The sequence below is a fragment of the Schistocerca nitens genome, chromosome 2, assembly GCF_023898315.1.
Source record: "Schistocerca nitens isolate TAMUIC-IGC-003100 chromosome 2, iqSchNite1.1, whole genome shotgun sequence".
Lineage (NCBI taxonomy): Eukaryota > Metazoa > Arthropoda > Insecta > Orthoptera > Acrididae > Schistocerca > Schistocerca nitens.
Window position 1 is genome coordinate 834,060,307 of NC_064615.1, and position 17,829 is coordinate 834,078,135.

Sequence of the window (17,829 nt, forward strand, 5' to 3'; positions counted from 1 at the left end):
TTACTTACCTCTACGCATACCCACTAATATTATTTATGGCATATAATAAAAAGTTTAAAATTGATATGCACTTTATATGCATGAACAGAAGTAATCTGTATAAAGATTATCATCTCTATAGAAGGTTAAAAGTTAATTTTTTTTTTCAATTTGAGGCAAAATACATTAATGAGGAGAATCTAGAAATAGAATAGGTTATTGATAATTTTCATAAATTAATGACTATATTAAAATTATACCTTAAAACCAAAATGTATCAACACTGATATTTTTAGTTTGCAATTCAGTATCAGCATTAATATAACAAATGTTTATTAAAATAAATCACATTCATTTGATATATAACTGTTATTGTTCTGCATTAATTTCTAGACTCACACACTAGTTGAGTATATAAAAGTAGGTGAACAGTAGTTAATAATATAATGAGAGAAAAGCATCTTTTAATGGTGGGAGCTCCTCTGAAAAATAAAACACTAATTGTAGCTTTTTTATGGATGAATAGTCTCTCAAGTGCCTTTGAGAAATAAGATAATACATCTATTTTAGTTTATAGTTTGTTATTAACATAATCTAAGGAAGCTGTTTCTATAGCTTCAGCTATGTGCTTATTTATACTTTCAGTCAGTTCACAATTTCATGATGTGTTTATGAAGCACAATGTCTGAATGAATAAACAATAGGTCAATAAGTGCAAGAGTCCACCTTCACAACAAAAGAAATAAGGGCAAGTTAAGATGCACACATCATTAATCTTAAGTTACTGAAACATAATTCCATAAAAAGGAATATAGTTAATAGAAGATTTTCCAGTGCAGACTCACTGCAGAGTCTGCAGAACAACAGAAATGAAAAAAATACAATAGAAGTTTCTGTAAAAGCCCAATTTCTGCCAGGTGCAGGACGAATTTTACAGTGCAATGTCAAGCTTAAGAAAATCATATAGTGTAAAGAAAGGATGTAATCTTTCATGAATATAGTTATCTTATAAGCTAACATTACTCTGAGTGTAATGAGCTTTAAAAAATCATTGGCTAATATACACAAATGAATTTGTGTTGTGTTGTTTTAACTTAGTCTGCAATGACATTTTCCCCTGACAGAAACAATTAAAAAGAGAAGAAATAACAGGCAATAAAAAATTCTTCTAGTCATTTAAATGCAAGAATATCATAAATATTTAAGTAGGATCAAATAATTGTTGTTATTGAGAGTAGAAAGAGAAACAAGTTAAAATAGAAACCTAAGTAACAATGAAACTATATAAACTTACAAAGTTCCAGATAGTTAAAAATCTGCTCCAGTATTTCTCAAGACCATGAGTCCATTCAAGATCTACTGGTACCTTTCCTTTACCTAATTTAGCAGCGAAATAATATAACACAAAAACATGATGCAAAACAATACCTAAATGAAAAATGAAGTGCTTTGTACTCATTTTAGTTCCAGGCATTTTAGTCTCTGTGTGTGCTAGCTCTGTCAGCACAAAAGTGTTGCACCTTCTTTAAAATCACTCATGCAGATGAGTGAAGGTCAAAATCTTGTGTATTTCTGCTTGCATGCTGCAGTAGTAATACTTACATAACTGTGTCAGTCTAACCTGTTTCTTTAAAAAAAAATAATAATGCAGCAGCCTCTTTCCCTCCATGAAACACAATAAAAACTTGATCACCTTGATATGCCCAGTCCTCACAACTGGACCTGCTATGATGCAGACAAACTTCAAACAATACTATGTGTTTAAAAATACATTTCTGTCCTCCTTATCATTTATTCTTCTTCCTTTTTTTCTGCTGTATGTGCAAAAGTTCATTTATTTTTTTCTTTTTGTGAAGTACAGGTTACACTTACCAGTACAATTAGGCATTATTACTCAGTCATTATTGGTTTAAATCTAGAAAAATAAATAATAGTTGATACATTGTGATAATTTCATCCACTAAATTGATGTTGCCTTCTGCCTACGTACAAATAAATAATTTACTACTTTGTCAAAATTTTCAAATGAACTCAGCAAAGACTATACTACCTTAACACTCCTCTATTTTTTCTAATGTTTTCTTCATGAAAGAGAGTGTGTCAAGAATATATTTCGTTTGTAACAAAATTTTTTCCTATGCTTCTGAGAAGCATGTGAATCTGCATGCCTTCTGTATTGTATTACATTGTATATTTATTGGCCCATTTTCATTATACAGCACAAATGATATCTGAGAAATGAAATACATAGTAAGCTGCACTTACGTGGTAGGATGATATTCTAGTTTTGTGGATCTTTGCCTATCCCATTGTTTAATAAATGTTAATATCTAAGTTACAGTGTTAGATTAGATTAGATTAGATTAGATTAGATTAATACTAGTTCCATGGATCATGAATACGATATTTCTTAATGATGTGGAACGAGTCGAATTTTCCAATACATGACATAATTAGGTTAATTTAACAACATACTTAAGTTAATATAACAACTTTATTTTATTGTGTTTTTTTGTTTTTCTTTATTTTTTATTTTTATTTTTTTATTTTTTTTTAATATTTTTTTTTTCTTAATTTATATCTAAAAATTCCTCTATGGAGTAGAAGGAGTTGTCATTCAGAAATTCTTTTAATTTCTTCTTAAATACTTGTTGGTTATCTGTCAGACTTTGATACTATTTGGTAAGTGACCAAAGACTTTAGTGCCAGTATAATTCACCCCTTTCTGTGCCAAAGTTAGATTTAATCTTGAATAGTGAAGATCATCCTTTCTCCTAGTATTGTAGTTATGCACACTGCTATTACTTTTGAATTGGGTTTGGTTGTTAATAACAAATTTCATAAGAGAGTATATGTACTGAGAAGCTACTGTGAATATCCCTAGATCCTTAAATAAATGTCTGCAGGATGATCTTGGGTGGACTCCAGCTATTATTCTGATTACACGCTTTTGTGCAATAAATACTTTATTCCTCAGTGATGAATTACCCCAAAATATGATGCCATATGAAAGCAATGAGTGAAAATAGGCGTAGTAAGCTAATTTACTAAGATGTTTATCACCAAAATTTGCAATGACCCTTATGGCATAAGTAGCTGAACTCAAACCTTCCAGCAGATCATCAATGTGTTTCTTCCAATTTAATCTCTCATCAATGGACACACCTAAAAATTTGCAATATTCTACCTTAGCTATATGCTTCTGATTAAGGTCTATATTTATTAATGGCGTCATACCATTCACTGTACGGAACTGTATGTACTGTGTCTTATCAAAATTCAGTGAGAGTCGGTTTACAAGGAACCACTTAGTAATTTTCTGAAAGACAGTATTGACAATTTCATCAGTTAATTCTTGTTTGTCAGGTGTGATTACTATACTTGTATCATCAGCAAAGAGAACTAACTTTGCCTCTTCATGAATATAGAATGGCAAGTCATTAATATATAATAAGAACAACAAAGGACCCAAGACTGACCCTTGTGGAACCCCATTCTTGATAGTTCCCCAGTTTGAGGAATGTGCTGATCTTTGCATGTTACGAGAACTACTTATTTCTACTTTCTGCACTCTTCCAGTTAGGTACGAATTAAACCATTTGTGCACTGTCCCACTCATGCCACAATACTTGAGCTTGTCTAGCAGAATTTCATGATTTACACAATCAAAAGCCTTTGAGAGATCACAAAAAATCCCAATGGGTGGTGTTCGGTTATTCAGATCATTCAAAATTTGACTGGTGAAAGCATATATGGCATTTTCTGTTGAAAAACCTTTCTGGAAACCAAACTGACATTTTGTTAGTACTTCATTTTTACAGATATGTGAAGCTACTCTTGAATACATTACTTTCTCAAAAATTTTGGATAAAGCTGTTAGAAGGGAGATTGGACGGTAATTGTTGACATCAGATCTATCCCCCTTTTTATGCAAAGGTATAACAATAGCATATTTCAGTCTATCAGGGAAAATGCCCTGTTCCAGAGAGCTATTACACAGGTGGCTGAGAATCTTACTTATCTGTTGAGAACAAGCATGTGAGTTTTTGCTTTTAAGCAAGTTTATTATTTTCCTAATTTCAGAGGGAGAAGTGGGTGAGATTTCAATTGTATCAAATTGCATAGGTATGGCCTCTTCCATTAACAGCCTAGCATCTTCTAATGAACACCTGGATCCTACTATATCCACAACATTTAGAAAATGATTATTAAAAATATTTTCAACTTCTGACTTTTTGACAAACTGCCTATTGGCTTCTGTCTCGGGTTCTTCGGCCGACGTTCATCTAATGATTTTTCTGACGTTTCGCCAGCACGAGTGGCTGGCATTGTCAAAGCTTCACCCTCCATTGCCGGTGGTGATGGAGGGTGAAGCTTTGACAATGCCAGCCACTCGTGCTGGCGAAACGTCAGAAAAATCATTAGATGAACGTCGGCCGAAGAACCCGAGACAGAAGCCAATAGGCAGTTTGTCAACAAGTGGCCACGAAAGCCTTAACAATTTTGTGTTCTGACTTTTTGTTCGTAAAGTTTTCATTCAATTTGATGGTAATACTGTCTTCCTCTGCTCTTGGTTGACCTGTTTCTCTTTTAATAATTTTCCAAATTGTTTTAATTTTATTATCAGAGTTGCTGATTTCAGACATGATACACATACTCCTGGATTTTTTAATAACTTTTCTTAATATAACACAGTAGTTTTTATAATTTTTGATAGTTTCTGGGTCACTACTCTTTCTTGCTGTCAGATACATTTCCCTTTTCCGGTTACAAGATATTTTTATACCCTTAGTAAGCCATGGTTTGTTACAAGGTTTCTTACAAGTATATTTAACTATTTTCTTGGGGAAGCAGTTTTCAAATGCATTTACAAAAATGTCATGAAATAAATTATATTTTAAATTGGCATCAGGTTCACGGTACACCTCATCCCAGTCTAACTGCTGTAGGCTTTCCCTGAAATTTGCAATTGTTAAATCGTTGACTGGACGTGCTACTTTGGAGGACTGTTTAGTATTGCTGAATGGAGCTATGTCATATATTGTAACTAGCTGTGCACCATGATCAGAAAGACCATTTTCAACAGGCTGAGCATTTATCTGGTTAAACTTATCTTGGTCTATAAAGAAGTTATCTATCAGTGAGCTGCTATCCTTTACCACCCGAGTAGGAAAATCAATAACGGGTGTCAAATTGAAAGAACCGAGTAATACTTCAAGGTCATTTTTCCTATTACCCTCTTTCAGAGAATCTACATTGAAGTCCCCACAAATAATAATTTGCTTCCCCCTGTCTGACAGATAGCACAACAAGGAGTCCAAATTTTTCAGAAATAGATGAAAATTTCCTGTTGGGGACCTATATACAGTTACAATTATAAATGTGCCTTTATTTAATTTAAGCTCACAGGCACATGCTTCTATATGTTTCTCTACACAAAACTTTTTTGTTTCTATACTTTTTGCACAATGATAACTTTTGACATATATGGCAACTCCTCCTTTCCATATTAGATCAAATATTTTGTTGATAAAAATGAACAAATGTAGGCTATCATATAAATGACATAGATGTAGACTTATTAGTGTGACAGACAGTATACAATATTTTTGTAAACATTTTCACTTCTGAAAGCATTGATTGTATAATTCTGATTTATCTAATACAATGCCTGTTTTTTATATTCATATCTTTTCGTTAGACTGGAATACGATACTAAACAGTTACTAAGAAGATTTCTGATGTGCTGGTAATAATTTTTCATAGTAATATACTATGTATGGATGAAGGATTCAGTAGTTGTTTTGAGATTAAGAGCCTTGCACATGATAGAGCAGCATAGAGAGTTCCTTTCTCTATGTTTGTCTCTTCAGAAATAACTGACAGAACTATATATAAGACAATTTATCATTACATTTGCAAAACTGACTTGTTGTTTCCTTCACAATTCATGTTTTATAAGGAAAAGTCTACAATCTCTGCAATTCACTGCTTTTGGGGCTTCCTTCATGTTGTTTTGGTGCTGACAGCATTTGTGAGTGTAACATTCAGTTCTGCAGTGCCTTTTGCAGCTGTTGTCTTCTTAATTTTCTTTATGCTCCTCTTCAATATGTGTCTGCCTCTTAAAACACTGAACACTTCAGCTCCCTTGGTAACAGAAGCACCCCCATATGAACACCAACAATATCTCTGCACTCAAATTCACTTAGTCCCAACACAGTGCACTCACAACTGCACAGAACACTGTTCTGACTACGATTGGCACTTGCAACATACTGAGGAAAACGCACATGTGAAGTTCATGGTCAAATACAATAGCACAACCTGTAGACTTGGCTAGCATATACATTTATATTGAAGTATGCTTTTCTCACATTGGTTCCATATTTTTGTCCTGTGTAGTCTTTTGGTTTCCACAAGTAAAGTTTTGCAGTGAAATTTCGTTTTGGTTCCTGATTGTCCTGTTTTCTTGGAGCTCTCTGATTGACTTACTGCAAGTTGACAGTGTCTTAACGCTACTATTTGACTCAGCATGGTAAGTTCTATGTACCCAGGCATTCTATTCAGACTATTTACCTTTTACTTTTGTATTAACAACTCCTGTGATTATTAAATCTTTGGCAGGAAGATACGAGGTACACAAATCGATACTCGTGTATCACATCTGCACATAGATGGGTATTTGAGGTCATAATAGCCCCTTCATCTCCAGGGAAATCATCATACTGTTGTCAGTCTTTCATGTGGTACTGTATTTTCTTTCACAGCCATATCCTATGTAACCTATCCAAAGCTTTTGACTGTGTCAACCACGAAATTCTGCTAAATAAAGCAGACTACTATGGGTTAAGTGGAATACTGGAAACATGGATTAAATCCTACCTTACAGATAGGAAACAAAGGGTAATAATTACTGCTGGTAGTGGAATCCCAGGTTTATCCAAGTGGGGCACAGTCAATACTGGAGTGCCTCAAGGCTCGGTACTGGGACACTTACTGTTTCTTATATTTATAAATGACCTCCCACACTGCACCACGTTAGTGAGCAAGTTCACCCTATTCACTGACGATACTTCTCTTCTAGTTGACAAAGGAACAGAGAACAACCGGGAAACATCTGCGAACAATGCATTTGATGACATTCTGAAATGGTTTAACTGTAATGGACTCTCTCTAAACGTAAAAAAAAACTCATTATGTCCAGTTTTACATGACGCATAAACAACTGGGGTATATAAATATAGAATGTAATGGACAATACATAAAGCAGGTCAACTCAGCTAAGTTCCTGGGTGTGTACATAGACTGCAAGCTAAATTGGTGCAACCGTATCATATACCGAGAGAAAAGGCTACATTCTGCAACATTTGCCTTATGCAAAATTGCATCAAGCACACACAAGGAGGCCATAAGAGCTCCTTATTTTGGATATTTCCATGCACTTTTGGCTTATAGGATCATCTTTTGGGACAACCAGCCCTTGGCAGAAATAGTTTTTATTGTGGTGTGCAACCAAGGCACTCAAGCAGGAATCTGTTTAGGAAACTACAGGTATTTACAATGATATCTCAGTACATATACTCCCGTGTATGTTTCGTTAATAAAAACCACTCTCTCCTCAAAACCATTAGTGAATATCATGGTCACAACACAAGGTCAAATGAGGACTTTCATAGTAATCAGTCAAACTATACCCTTGCACAGAAAGTAGTAAATTATACAGGCATCAAAATTTACAATGCTCTACCCAGTGTCACAAAAAGTCTTGCTCCTGAAACGAGCAGACATTGCTTGTGTCTGTTTATGTGCGGATGGATATGTGTGTGTGTGTGCGAGTGTATACCTGTCCTTTTTTCCCCTAAGGTAAGTCTTTCCGCTCCCGGGATTGGAATTACTCCTCACCCTCTCCCTTAAAACCCACATCCTTTTGTCTTTCCCTCTCCTTCCCTCTTTCCTGATGAAGCAACTGTTTGTTGCGAAAGCTTGAATTTCATGTGTATGTTTGTGTTTGTTTGTGTGTCTATCGACCTGCCAGCACTTTCGTTCGGTAAGTCACATCATCTTTGTTTTTAGATATATTTTTCCCACGAGGAATGTTTCCCTCTATTATATTCTGTACATAAAGTAATGTAGAAATAATTCCCATAATTTGTTCTCATTGTACTTTAAAGAAGAAGCCTTGATATGTGCTTCTGCTTGTTAATGTATAATTTGACTGATTCCACATCTCTTAAGACTTTCCTTCATCATTGCCCATAGCTAGAGAAAAAGACTGTGAAACTACTGGTGTCATAATAGATGACGTAATAGTGCTTTATGTGTACAGATCACCAGGAGGTAAGATTGGCAGCTTTATATAAAGCAGTTTAAAAAAGTAAAATAAAAGGAAAATAATAAAAAAATGTTAACTTATTAAGAATTAATATGAAGAAAACATTGTTATATTTAGAGATTTCAATATTGACATGGAAAAAGGAAAAAAAAACAAGAACAGATTTTGAAGAATTGTCAGTAAAGTATAATGTGAAACCAACAAGAGTGACTTCTCAAAGCAAGACAGTTATTGAAAACATCTTTACTAGTATTAGTAGGTGTAATTATGAGTAACATGTAGTTCAAAACCAAATATTTGATCATCATGGACAACTGATCTGCTTCTGGAGAAGTAATGACATAGTATCAGAATGAAAACAAAGAAACAAAAAAATCAGAATCATAAGTGAACAAAATGTTAAAATCTTTAGAACAATATTAAGTAAGGAAACCTGGAATGAAACGCTACAGGTGCAGAACATAAATGAAAAATTTGATGCATTTATTTCAACAATTGAATATCATTTTAATTAATAATGGTATATCGCCAGTCTTATAAATTCTACAAATGAATGTAAATAATCATTTTGTTGCCACTTCCCCCAATGATTTTAGATATTTCAATTTAATGTTATCCATCCCTTCTGCCATATTTGATTTTAAATCATTCAAAGCCCTTTGAAATTCTGATTCCAGAGATGGATCCTGTATCTCTTCCCTGTCGACCCGTTTCTTCTTCCATCTCAACATCAGACAAGTCCTTGCCCTCATAGAGATCTTCAGTGTGCTCTTTCCAGCTATCCACTCTCTCCTCTGCCTTAACAATGGAATTTCCATTGCACTCTTAATGTTACCACCATTGCTTTCAATTTCACCAAAGGTTGTTTTGACTTTTCTATATACTGAGTCGGTCTTTCTGACCAACATTTTTCATGCAGTCATTTCACCTTAGCTTCCCTGCACTTTGTTTGTTTCATTTGTGACTTGTATTTCTGCATTCTGTATTTCTGTACATTTTTGTACTTCCTTCTTTCATTGATTAACTGAAGTATTTCTTCTGTTACCTATGGTTACCTTCTTTGTACCTATGGTTTTCTTTCCAGCTTCTGTGACTGACATTTTTAGAAATGTCCATTCCTCTTCAACTGAGCTACCTACTGAGCTCTTCATTGTACAGTATCTATATCATCAGAGAGCTACAAGCATATGTCTTTATTCCTCAATACTTCTATGTCCCACTTCCTTGTGCATTGATTCTTCCTGACCAGTCTCTCAAACTTCAGCCTACTCTTCATTATTACTAAATTGTGATCTGAGTCTATATCTGCTCCTGTGTCTGCTTTGCAATCCAATACCTGATTTCAGAATCTGTTCCTGACCAAGATGAAATCCAACTGAAATCTTGCCTGGCCTTTTCGAAGGATGCCTCCTCCTCTTGTGATTTTTGAACAGAATGTTAACCATTACTAGCTGAAGTTTATTGTGGAACTCAGTTAGTCTTTCTCCTCTCTCATTCAAGTTGAACAAAGGCACGATTAAAAGACACTCAAATGTAGCTTTTGGCCACAGCCTCCATCAGTAAAGAGACACACACACACAATATTCACACACACACACACACACACACACACAAACAAACAAACACCTCATGCACACATTACTGCCAAATCCAGCATCTTGGGCCAGAATGCAACATCACATGGAATGCAAACAGCATTGTGGAGTGGGTAGGGAAGGGGAAGGGTCAGGGGCAGGGGAAGGGGAAGGGATAGTAGTGTACGGGTGGGGAGAGAGATGAACACTGTCTGGTGGAGCGCACAAGGACTAAATTGCAGCAGGTGCAGCATCAGGAGGTTGTGGGAGAAGGATGTGAGGAAAAAAGGAAAAAAAAAACTGAGAGGAACAGGGAAAAATAGGTGGATGCATTGGCAAAGGGCTGCAGATAAACAGGTTAGGAGACAAGAATGGGGAGGAGATGATAGGACATAGGGTGTGAAACTGTCAGGTGGACGGTGTGGGGACAGTATGTTACCACAAGCTGAGGACAGGGTAATTTGTGGAGAATGTATTGTAAGGATAACTCCCACCTTCGCAGTTCAGAAAAGCTAGTGGTGGAGGGAAGGATCCAGATGGTTCAGGTGGAGAAGCAGCCATTGAAATCAAGTGTATTGTTTTCAGCTGCATGTTGTGCCACAGGCTGGTCTACTTTGTTTGGGTACATTTTGGCAGACTTCATTCATCCTGGTGAACAGCTGGTTGGTAGTTGTACCAATAAAAAAATCTGTGGGATGATTTGAGCAAAGCTGATAAATGACATGGCTTCTTTCAAGGTGGCCTGACCCCTGATAAGATAGGATAAACCTGTGACAGGAGAGGAATAGGAAGTGCTGTGTGATTTGATTGGGCAGGTTTTGCACCTGGATCTTCCACAGGTATATGATCATTCTGGCAGGGGGCTTGTACTGGGAACAACATAGGGATGACTAGGATATTGTGGAGGTTGGGTGGGTGACGAAACACCTGTTTAGGAGGGGTGGGAAATGTCTCGGGTAAGATGTCCCTCATTTCAGGGTGCGATGATAGGTATTCAAAGCCCTGGCAAAGGATTTGGTTCAGTTGCTCCAGTCCAGAGTGGTACTGGGTGATGAACGGGACCTCCTATGTGTCTGTTTTTTGGGGATGTTAGGAGGATTGGGGTTGTGATGGGAAATGGCACAAGAGATCTGTTTGCAGGCTAGTTCTGAGGGATAGTGCCTGCCTGTGAAGGCCTTGGTGAGACCCTCAGTATGCTGAGCAAGGGAGTTTTTGTCATTGCAAATATGCCATATCTGGGTAGCCAGGCTATATGGGAGATATTTTTTGGTGTGAAAAGTATAGCAGCTGTGAAAAAGCAGATACTCTTGGTGGGTTTAATGTTGACAGAGGCATGGGTGGAGCCATCAGAGAGGAGGAGGTCAACATCTAGGAAGTGTCACACTGCATTGAGGAGGACCATGTGAAGTGAATGTGAGAAAAGGTGTTGAGTTTGTGAAGGAATGAAGACTAGGTGTCTTGGCCCTGGCTCCATATCATCAATAAACCTGAACCAGACTAGGGGTTTGGTGTTTGGGAGTCTAGGGACGTCTCCTTTAAATGGCTAGTTAAGATAGTGGACATTGGCTTCAAGTTTGTGATGTAATGCCACCTCTCCTCTTTTTGTACCTCCATGCTGCAGATTTTCCAGTGATAAACTTACCTTGATGCATGTAGTTTGCTTGTCAGTGCAGTATATTGTAAATAAATTGCTTATAGTGTTAGGTATTTGTTTCAGAACATTGTGTGTAGCACCTGATAGATGAAATGAAATTAATTCAAGCTAAATTGGTTGTTCATATCAAATGCATTGTTTGTATGTGTGTAAATAGTTACATACAATGTTATTGTGATTTGCAAATTTAGAGACACACAATGTCATTTTTATTCAAAAGTTTTCAAGAGAATCATGTACACTTTTGAGGACTGCAATGAGCTACACTATGTGCAGCTGGTCTGCTGCTCAGTAATTATCAGCAGTGCTATCAGAGACTCAGCAGGTCGGGTGTCTTTTCTGTGACTTGAGTGACACTTCTGGAGTGCAGGCAGCTAGCAGCAAATATCACACAAGCAAAATACATTCAGTTGTCTGTTACTTATTTATGCAGTAGCAAGTTAAGTATTGATCTATGGTATATGCAGTTTTCTTTTTAATTCTGCATGCAAAGCATGTGTAATTACTTTTACCTAAGTTCCTCAAGGGAAATAAAATGCAAGTAAAAAATTATATTTTAATAATTGGTCATGCATGGTTGCTTTAGAGGTTCGGGCTCTCCCATTTCAAATACAGCTATTAACAAATGACAAATTTTGTCCTGTCTGGGTGAAGCATTACTGTATCATTCACATTGTGGTGCAAAGTAAGATTTCACGATTTTGCATTACCATTAGAAATCTATGCTTGGATTAAAGTCTGTGTTAGACATTGATCTCCTGGAAAAATCTGACTATACTGTAGTGCATCGTATCTCCTCTCTCTTGCAGTGATAACTTTCATGAAAATGCATACTGAGCTATTCACCTCGGCTACAGCGACAGATAGGACAGCCTAATCTGCCAGCAATCAGGACCTGAACAGAGCTGGAATAATTCCATTTATGCAAGGTAATTGACATTAATATCCGGAGTTTCTAGTCATTCAACACAGTTAAGTTGCATGACAGGTCTCCAGTATGCCTATTTTTTACTCCGAGAGGGACTCAAATGCTTGCTATGCAAGGATCCAGCAAATTACCTGCGTAAGAGCTGTATCTTCCAAAACTGGTTTTATTAAGCCATTAGGGAAATGTGTAACTATTCACACAACAAGTGGGTTTGATTTTCAGTATCATGTTTTAAAATTTCATTATTAAATTACGATAATACAACCTAAAGACTTGTTGAGAAGAATTCATATTCTGATGTTTGAAAAGTTAGCTTGACACATGTGCATGTATCCTTGTACAGGCAGGTTGCTGACATGTGAAGCAAGAGGTGGAGCTTGAGGCTAAAGGCTCTGTGGTGTCACACTGCAGCCATTTTGCTGTTTTGATGTCATGAAGTCGTGTGCTTTTACAATCTGGCGCTGTTCGCAACATCATGCATAGTGGCGATGGAACTTCTTGACTCATATTTTCTCCTGTAATCCTTAGGGAGGAGGGGGAAAAAGCATTTAATGATTAACCTGTATGTGATGCTACAGTTTGATGACTTGTAGTGACATATTCCTAGTTCTGCTGTCTCCAGGCTGGCATAAGTAAACTTACATTGACAGACTTCTCATTGAAACTTGAAACTCCGCTGCAGAGTGAAAATCTCATTCTGGAGACTTCTCATTGTTCTATTTGATTTTTGGAAGTTGGTACCATACATGGGTGATAAAAGCATTAATATGATGAAGAACTTAAGTATTTCTTATGAATTATTTCAATACTGTATCAAGTAATCTGAATAATTGTGTAATCAGCAGTTATAAGTGTTGAGCTTGGCTGTATTATATCATACATAAGTATCATTAAAAGCTTGCTTGATGCAATATAAATCACTTACTGAAAACATTTGTAGTTGACTATCAGATAGAACTGTGGTGTACATAAAGTACTCAAACAAAGTATAAAATACTGGGGTAATGATGTACAGATGTTTCATTTAAGTGTTTAGCTCTTGGCTCATTCATAATATTGTGATACAATGAAGAATTTGTTGCAGGTTATTTGTTGCTAGCGCTCATAAGTGTGATTACAGTAAAATCGTGTGATTTCTGTGCTCAGATAGCTACAACGTATTGTTACATAGCAGTTAACTGAGAATGAACTTTAGACTCAAATGTAGCACAATGTCGAATATGTAAGTTGAATGTTGGGTCCTCCTGTAGGAAGGCCACCTTGACAAAATTCAGCAGTTATTCTGCAAAAGTGTTCAAGGTGTAGCACTAGAAGTACTTTCTGATAAAGCATTTAACAGGGTGTAATTTGTAGTCTTTGAATGCATTTAATGTTCAGATGCGACTAGCAAGTATGTACTCCTGAGATGGGTTTTTGTAAGCATTTGAGAGACCTTTTACAACATGTTACACCTGTTTGTAATGGCAATAATATTGTGTGAACTAAATACTTCCTATATGCCTCACAGAGGCCATCTTACATGACTTATGAATGCAATCACCTTGTTATTATATAGTCTTTTCTGCATGAAGTATCCCCTTCCATGACCAGGAACAATTGGTTGACAAATACAAGTCTGTTCAACTTAGAGATTACTGTTTCAAACGCTGAGTTGTACTTTCATATTTTTCTGTGATTGGCATGATTTTTTCATGACTACAAAAATAGTTATTATGACTTCCATTTAACATGTATCTATTGTTAATTACAAAATTATTTCTCTCTTCTCTGGGTGCTAATTCGCAAAACTATAACTTACACTGGTGTTCAAAAAAAGTGTTGAATACTTTGAGAGGTGATGGTACTCATTGAAACAAGAAAAATAAGTCCATTAAATGTGGATCCTGAAACACATACTTTTTGAGATAAGTCCAGTAAATGTGGGTCAAGAAATGCATTTTCTGCTATAAACATGTGTTTACAGGAGGTGTTCAATGTTGCATCCATTTTTGACAGTTCACTCTTCTGCCCTCTGGTGTAAGGAATGACACACCCTTTGAAGTGCATCCAGTTGTCATACCTGCTGGTGCAGTTGAAGACATGACCCTATAGCGTTCACACATCGTTGATTGCCATGACATAGACCAACCTTCAAGTGTACCCGTAATCAAATGGAATCAAATGGCTAGGGAATGAGGACTGATGAATTGGCAGGTCAAAGTGTATGACCCTCGACAAACCCATTAGACCTGAAATGTCTGTGTTAGATGTTAGTGCACATTGTGATGAAAGTGTGCTGGTGCACCATCATACATGAATCACGTTTTTCTTTGTTGCTGCAATGGCACGATCTACTAATATAGCCTACAATATGACTCGAATCACACAACTGACTGCACGGCACCTAATGGTAGGTAGAGTACTGTGAGTAAGACATCATAATACCCTGCCAATACATCTGATGGAGTACCAATGCAATGACTGTGATAATATTTGCAACCAAGCATTGCAAAGCCCTTCCTATAAATAATTGTTTATCTCAGAAAGTATGCATTTCCTGGCCCATGTTTATTGGACTTATTTTTCTTTTTTGGGTAAGTACTACAGATTCACAAAGTATTACATACCTTCTTTTGAATACCCTGTATACAAAACAGCACAAATGCAAACACATATGATCGTAAACATGAACAACACAAGCAAATTCTTACTGTGTACAGGGGGCAGCAATGCATCTCCTTGGCAGTTGTCTTCATTCTCCCAGTCATAAGGAGGAGTGAACTTCTTGGTTTGCCTTTTCTTCACGGTGGGATTTTGGAGCAATACTGTTATCGCTGGGCTTGTACTAAGGAAGTTTAGTGCCTTTGTTGCTGTCTTTTTACTGCTTTTGTGTGGCTTTGGAATTACTACGTTTATCTTGTTTCAAAATGGCTTTGAGTCAGTGGGTTAGACTTTTTGTGTTGTCTATATTGATGCCATGGTGCAATTTGTTGATTTCAGAAGGTGAATTCAAGGGTCTCCATTAAACAGCTTCATGTGGGGAATATCCTGTTGCCTTGTGGACGTGACAGTTGTATGCAGATGCAATGAATCCTACAAGTCTGTCACAATCTAAGTGTGTTTTCGATGAATAATATGATAACATTTGTGCAATAGTTATGTGCACAAGCTCCGGGTACCTGTTGTCTTTATGGTAAAAGGGCATAGTTCATAATTTTTTGATTCATAGTGTTTTGAAAACTTGTGGAACAATCATGAAATTTGAGCCTTGAGTGGTGAATGTTGCTAGGGGCTTCCAAATGGCAATACAAAGTGACTGACAAAAGTGCAAAAAACAGTTTTAGCAGTCATATCTGCAAGTGTTATCAACATCAAGTACCTTGAACAGTGATCAATAACTAACAACATATATTTACTAATCTTGGTGCTTTGTCGAAATTGGCCACAGATATGCAGGGCCACAATATTAAATCGTTTTGATGCTTCTGGTAATGTTTGTAAAGGAACTTTAGTCCTTAGTGGACTTCATACACGAGGCAGACAATTTTGTACATACTTCCAAACATCAGTTTGTTCACCTCTCCACCAGTAATTCAAGGCTATTCTTGCATTTGTGGCCTGTCATCCATTATGTCAGGCCTGTAAACTGTCATGACACTGTACCATTATTAGTTGCAATTCTTTACGTATTACTAGTCTATTACCCAATGTAGTCTGCAATATTCCTCCTCCTTCCTATGTCCATCTGTTGTCCACATTCATCTTTTATGAAGATTTGAGAGAATGGAAGATTACAACAAACTTTCTAGTTTACTTAGTTTGTCATGTAGAGTTGGCTACAGTTCCTCTCATCTAGGAGTCTGATTCTTGAAGCTGAAAATGTTACATTTCATGTTGTGATATTTGGTATTTTTGGCTTCATTAAAACAGCAAACAGTTAATACTTTCAGCCAGAAGGCAAATACTTGTTTATAAAGAATGATTAACGTATAATAAGGCATCGCATAGCGACGGTGGAATTTCCTAAATAATGTAATTTGTCATCTTTGGGCGGCAACATAAACAGCTGGAGAACATATGAAGCCTCGAGCGCAAAAAAGACTTGTACTGTTTTTCTTTAGTAAGACGGATGCAGATTTGTGGCAGTTTGACCTAATTTTTACTAAATGTATAAAAACGTGTTACGCCAAAGTTTGAGTGACGTGTAAAAAGAAGAACTGTTATAACTTATCGTGATGAAGCACGAGCGACTCAAGAGGATGATGGCTATATAAAAGAGCACTCAATGGACATGAAACAGGCATAAAAACCTACCGTCAATGTAGCACTAAGCTTAAGGTGCGATATATGTTTTAGTTATAATAAATATTTGTTCTGGGAATACTGAATCATTTAGCAGTACTCATTCCTATCATCTCCTCAGTACTATTTTCATTTTAATTATGCATTTTGCTAAGATTACAGACACCAAGATCATCAATCCAATGTGTGTGTTACATTGACAAAAAGAAAACTGTTTGATTGTCTTCTTGCATCAGCTTTAATATAGAATTCCCCTTTTGTGTGATGTTACCATTGTTTTTGCGCCCTTAAGAACTTTCTGGTCCCTTAGGAAATTGTTTTCTCATAACAATAACTTCACGACCGGGTATGATCGTATCTACGATCATGAAGTAATTAGAAAGACGATAACGCAATTTCTTAATCAATAGCACGCTAGTTGTGACTGCCTCAAGCCACACGAAACTGCAAGTAAAAACTATTCACATTTCATAACACAATATTTTATGACAATGGTCAATCCAACTTTTCCATTGAATAACAACATCACTTTTATTTTGTTACATCACAATGTCCTCATGGTTGGACTGATCTAAATAAATATCAAGATTATTGTTGCAGAATTTTTGTTTTTATGTAAATCTATTTTCTCACATTGTAGTATACCATACAGCCTTCTGATTTTTCACATGTGGGAGTGACAAGTCCATAGTTGACAGGACATTGAAACATTCTCTTTGCGAGTGGGGTTCTTTGGAGGAAACAATGGGTGTTCGTTTCCCGCGTTAACGTATGTATGTATTGCGTTTGTGTGGTACAACAAAAGTAATTATTCCCACCATAAAAACCACACAAGCGTTTTCCTTTATATAGTGAAATTACCCCTACATAAGTGGTGACCCCGTAACTAAGCGGTGTGACAGTAGACAAGTTTCTTTAGATATTTTCCGTGCCATCTCGTATCGACATGTCGTCTGCACAGAACCTCTTCCGCGACATCAACAGCATCATCCAGAATATCAAGAAGGAGCTCGACACGATGCAGCAAACCCCTCAGTTCACAGTGCCATGGATTCCTACATCTCATACCGACTTCGTCCAT

The 17,829-nt window shown here is 36.5% G+C and overlaps 1 protein-coding gene across 3 annotated transcripts in view; it reads right to left on the reverse strand.

Annotated features, from left to right (window-relative positions):
• The window catches only part of LOC126237102 (androgen-dependent TFPI-regulating protein-like), a 137,450-nt gene that overhangs the window by 61,057 nt on the left and 58,564 nt on the right, over positions 1-17,829 (reverse strand). For 2 of the 3 annotated variants that reach the window (XM_049946914.1, XM_049946911.1), the window contains exon 1: positions 1,274-1,588. The exons of the other annotated variant lie outside the window; for it this stretch is intronic. In XM_049946914.1, coding sequence (XP_049802871.1) covers positions 1,274-1,453 — 180 coding nt within the window. In that variant the 5' untranslated portion in view covers positions 1,454-1,588. Of the gene's footprint in view, positions 1-1,273; positions 1,589-17,829 lie in introns of those variants that run through there. 3 annotated transcript variants of the gene reach the window in all.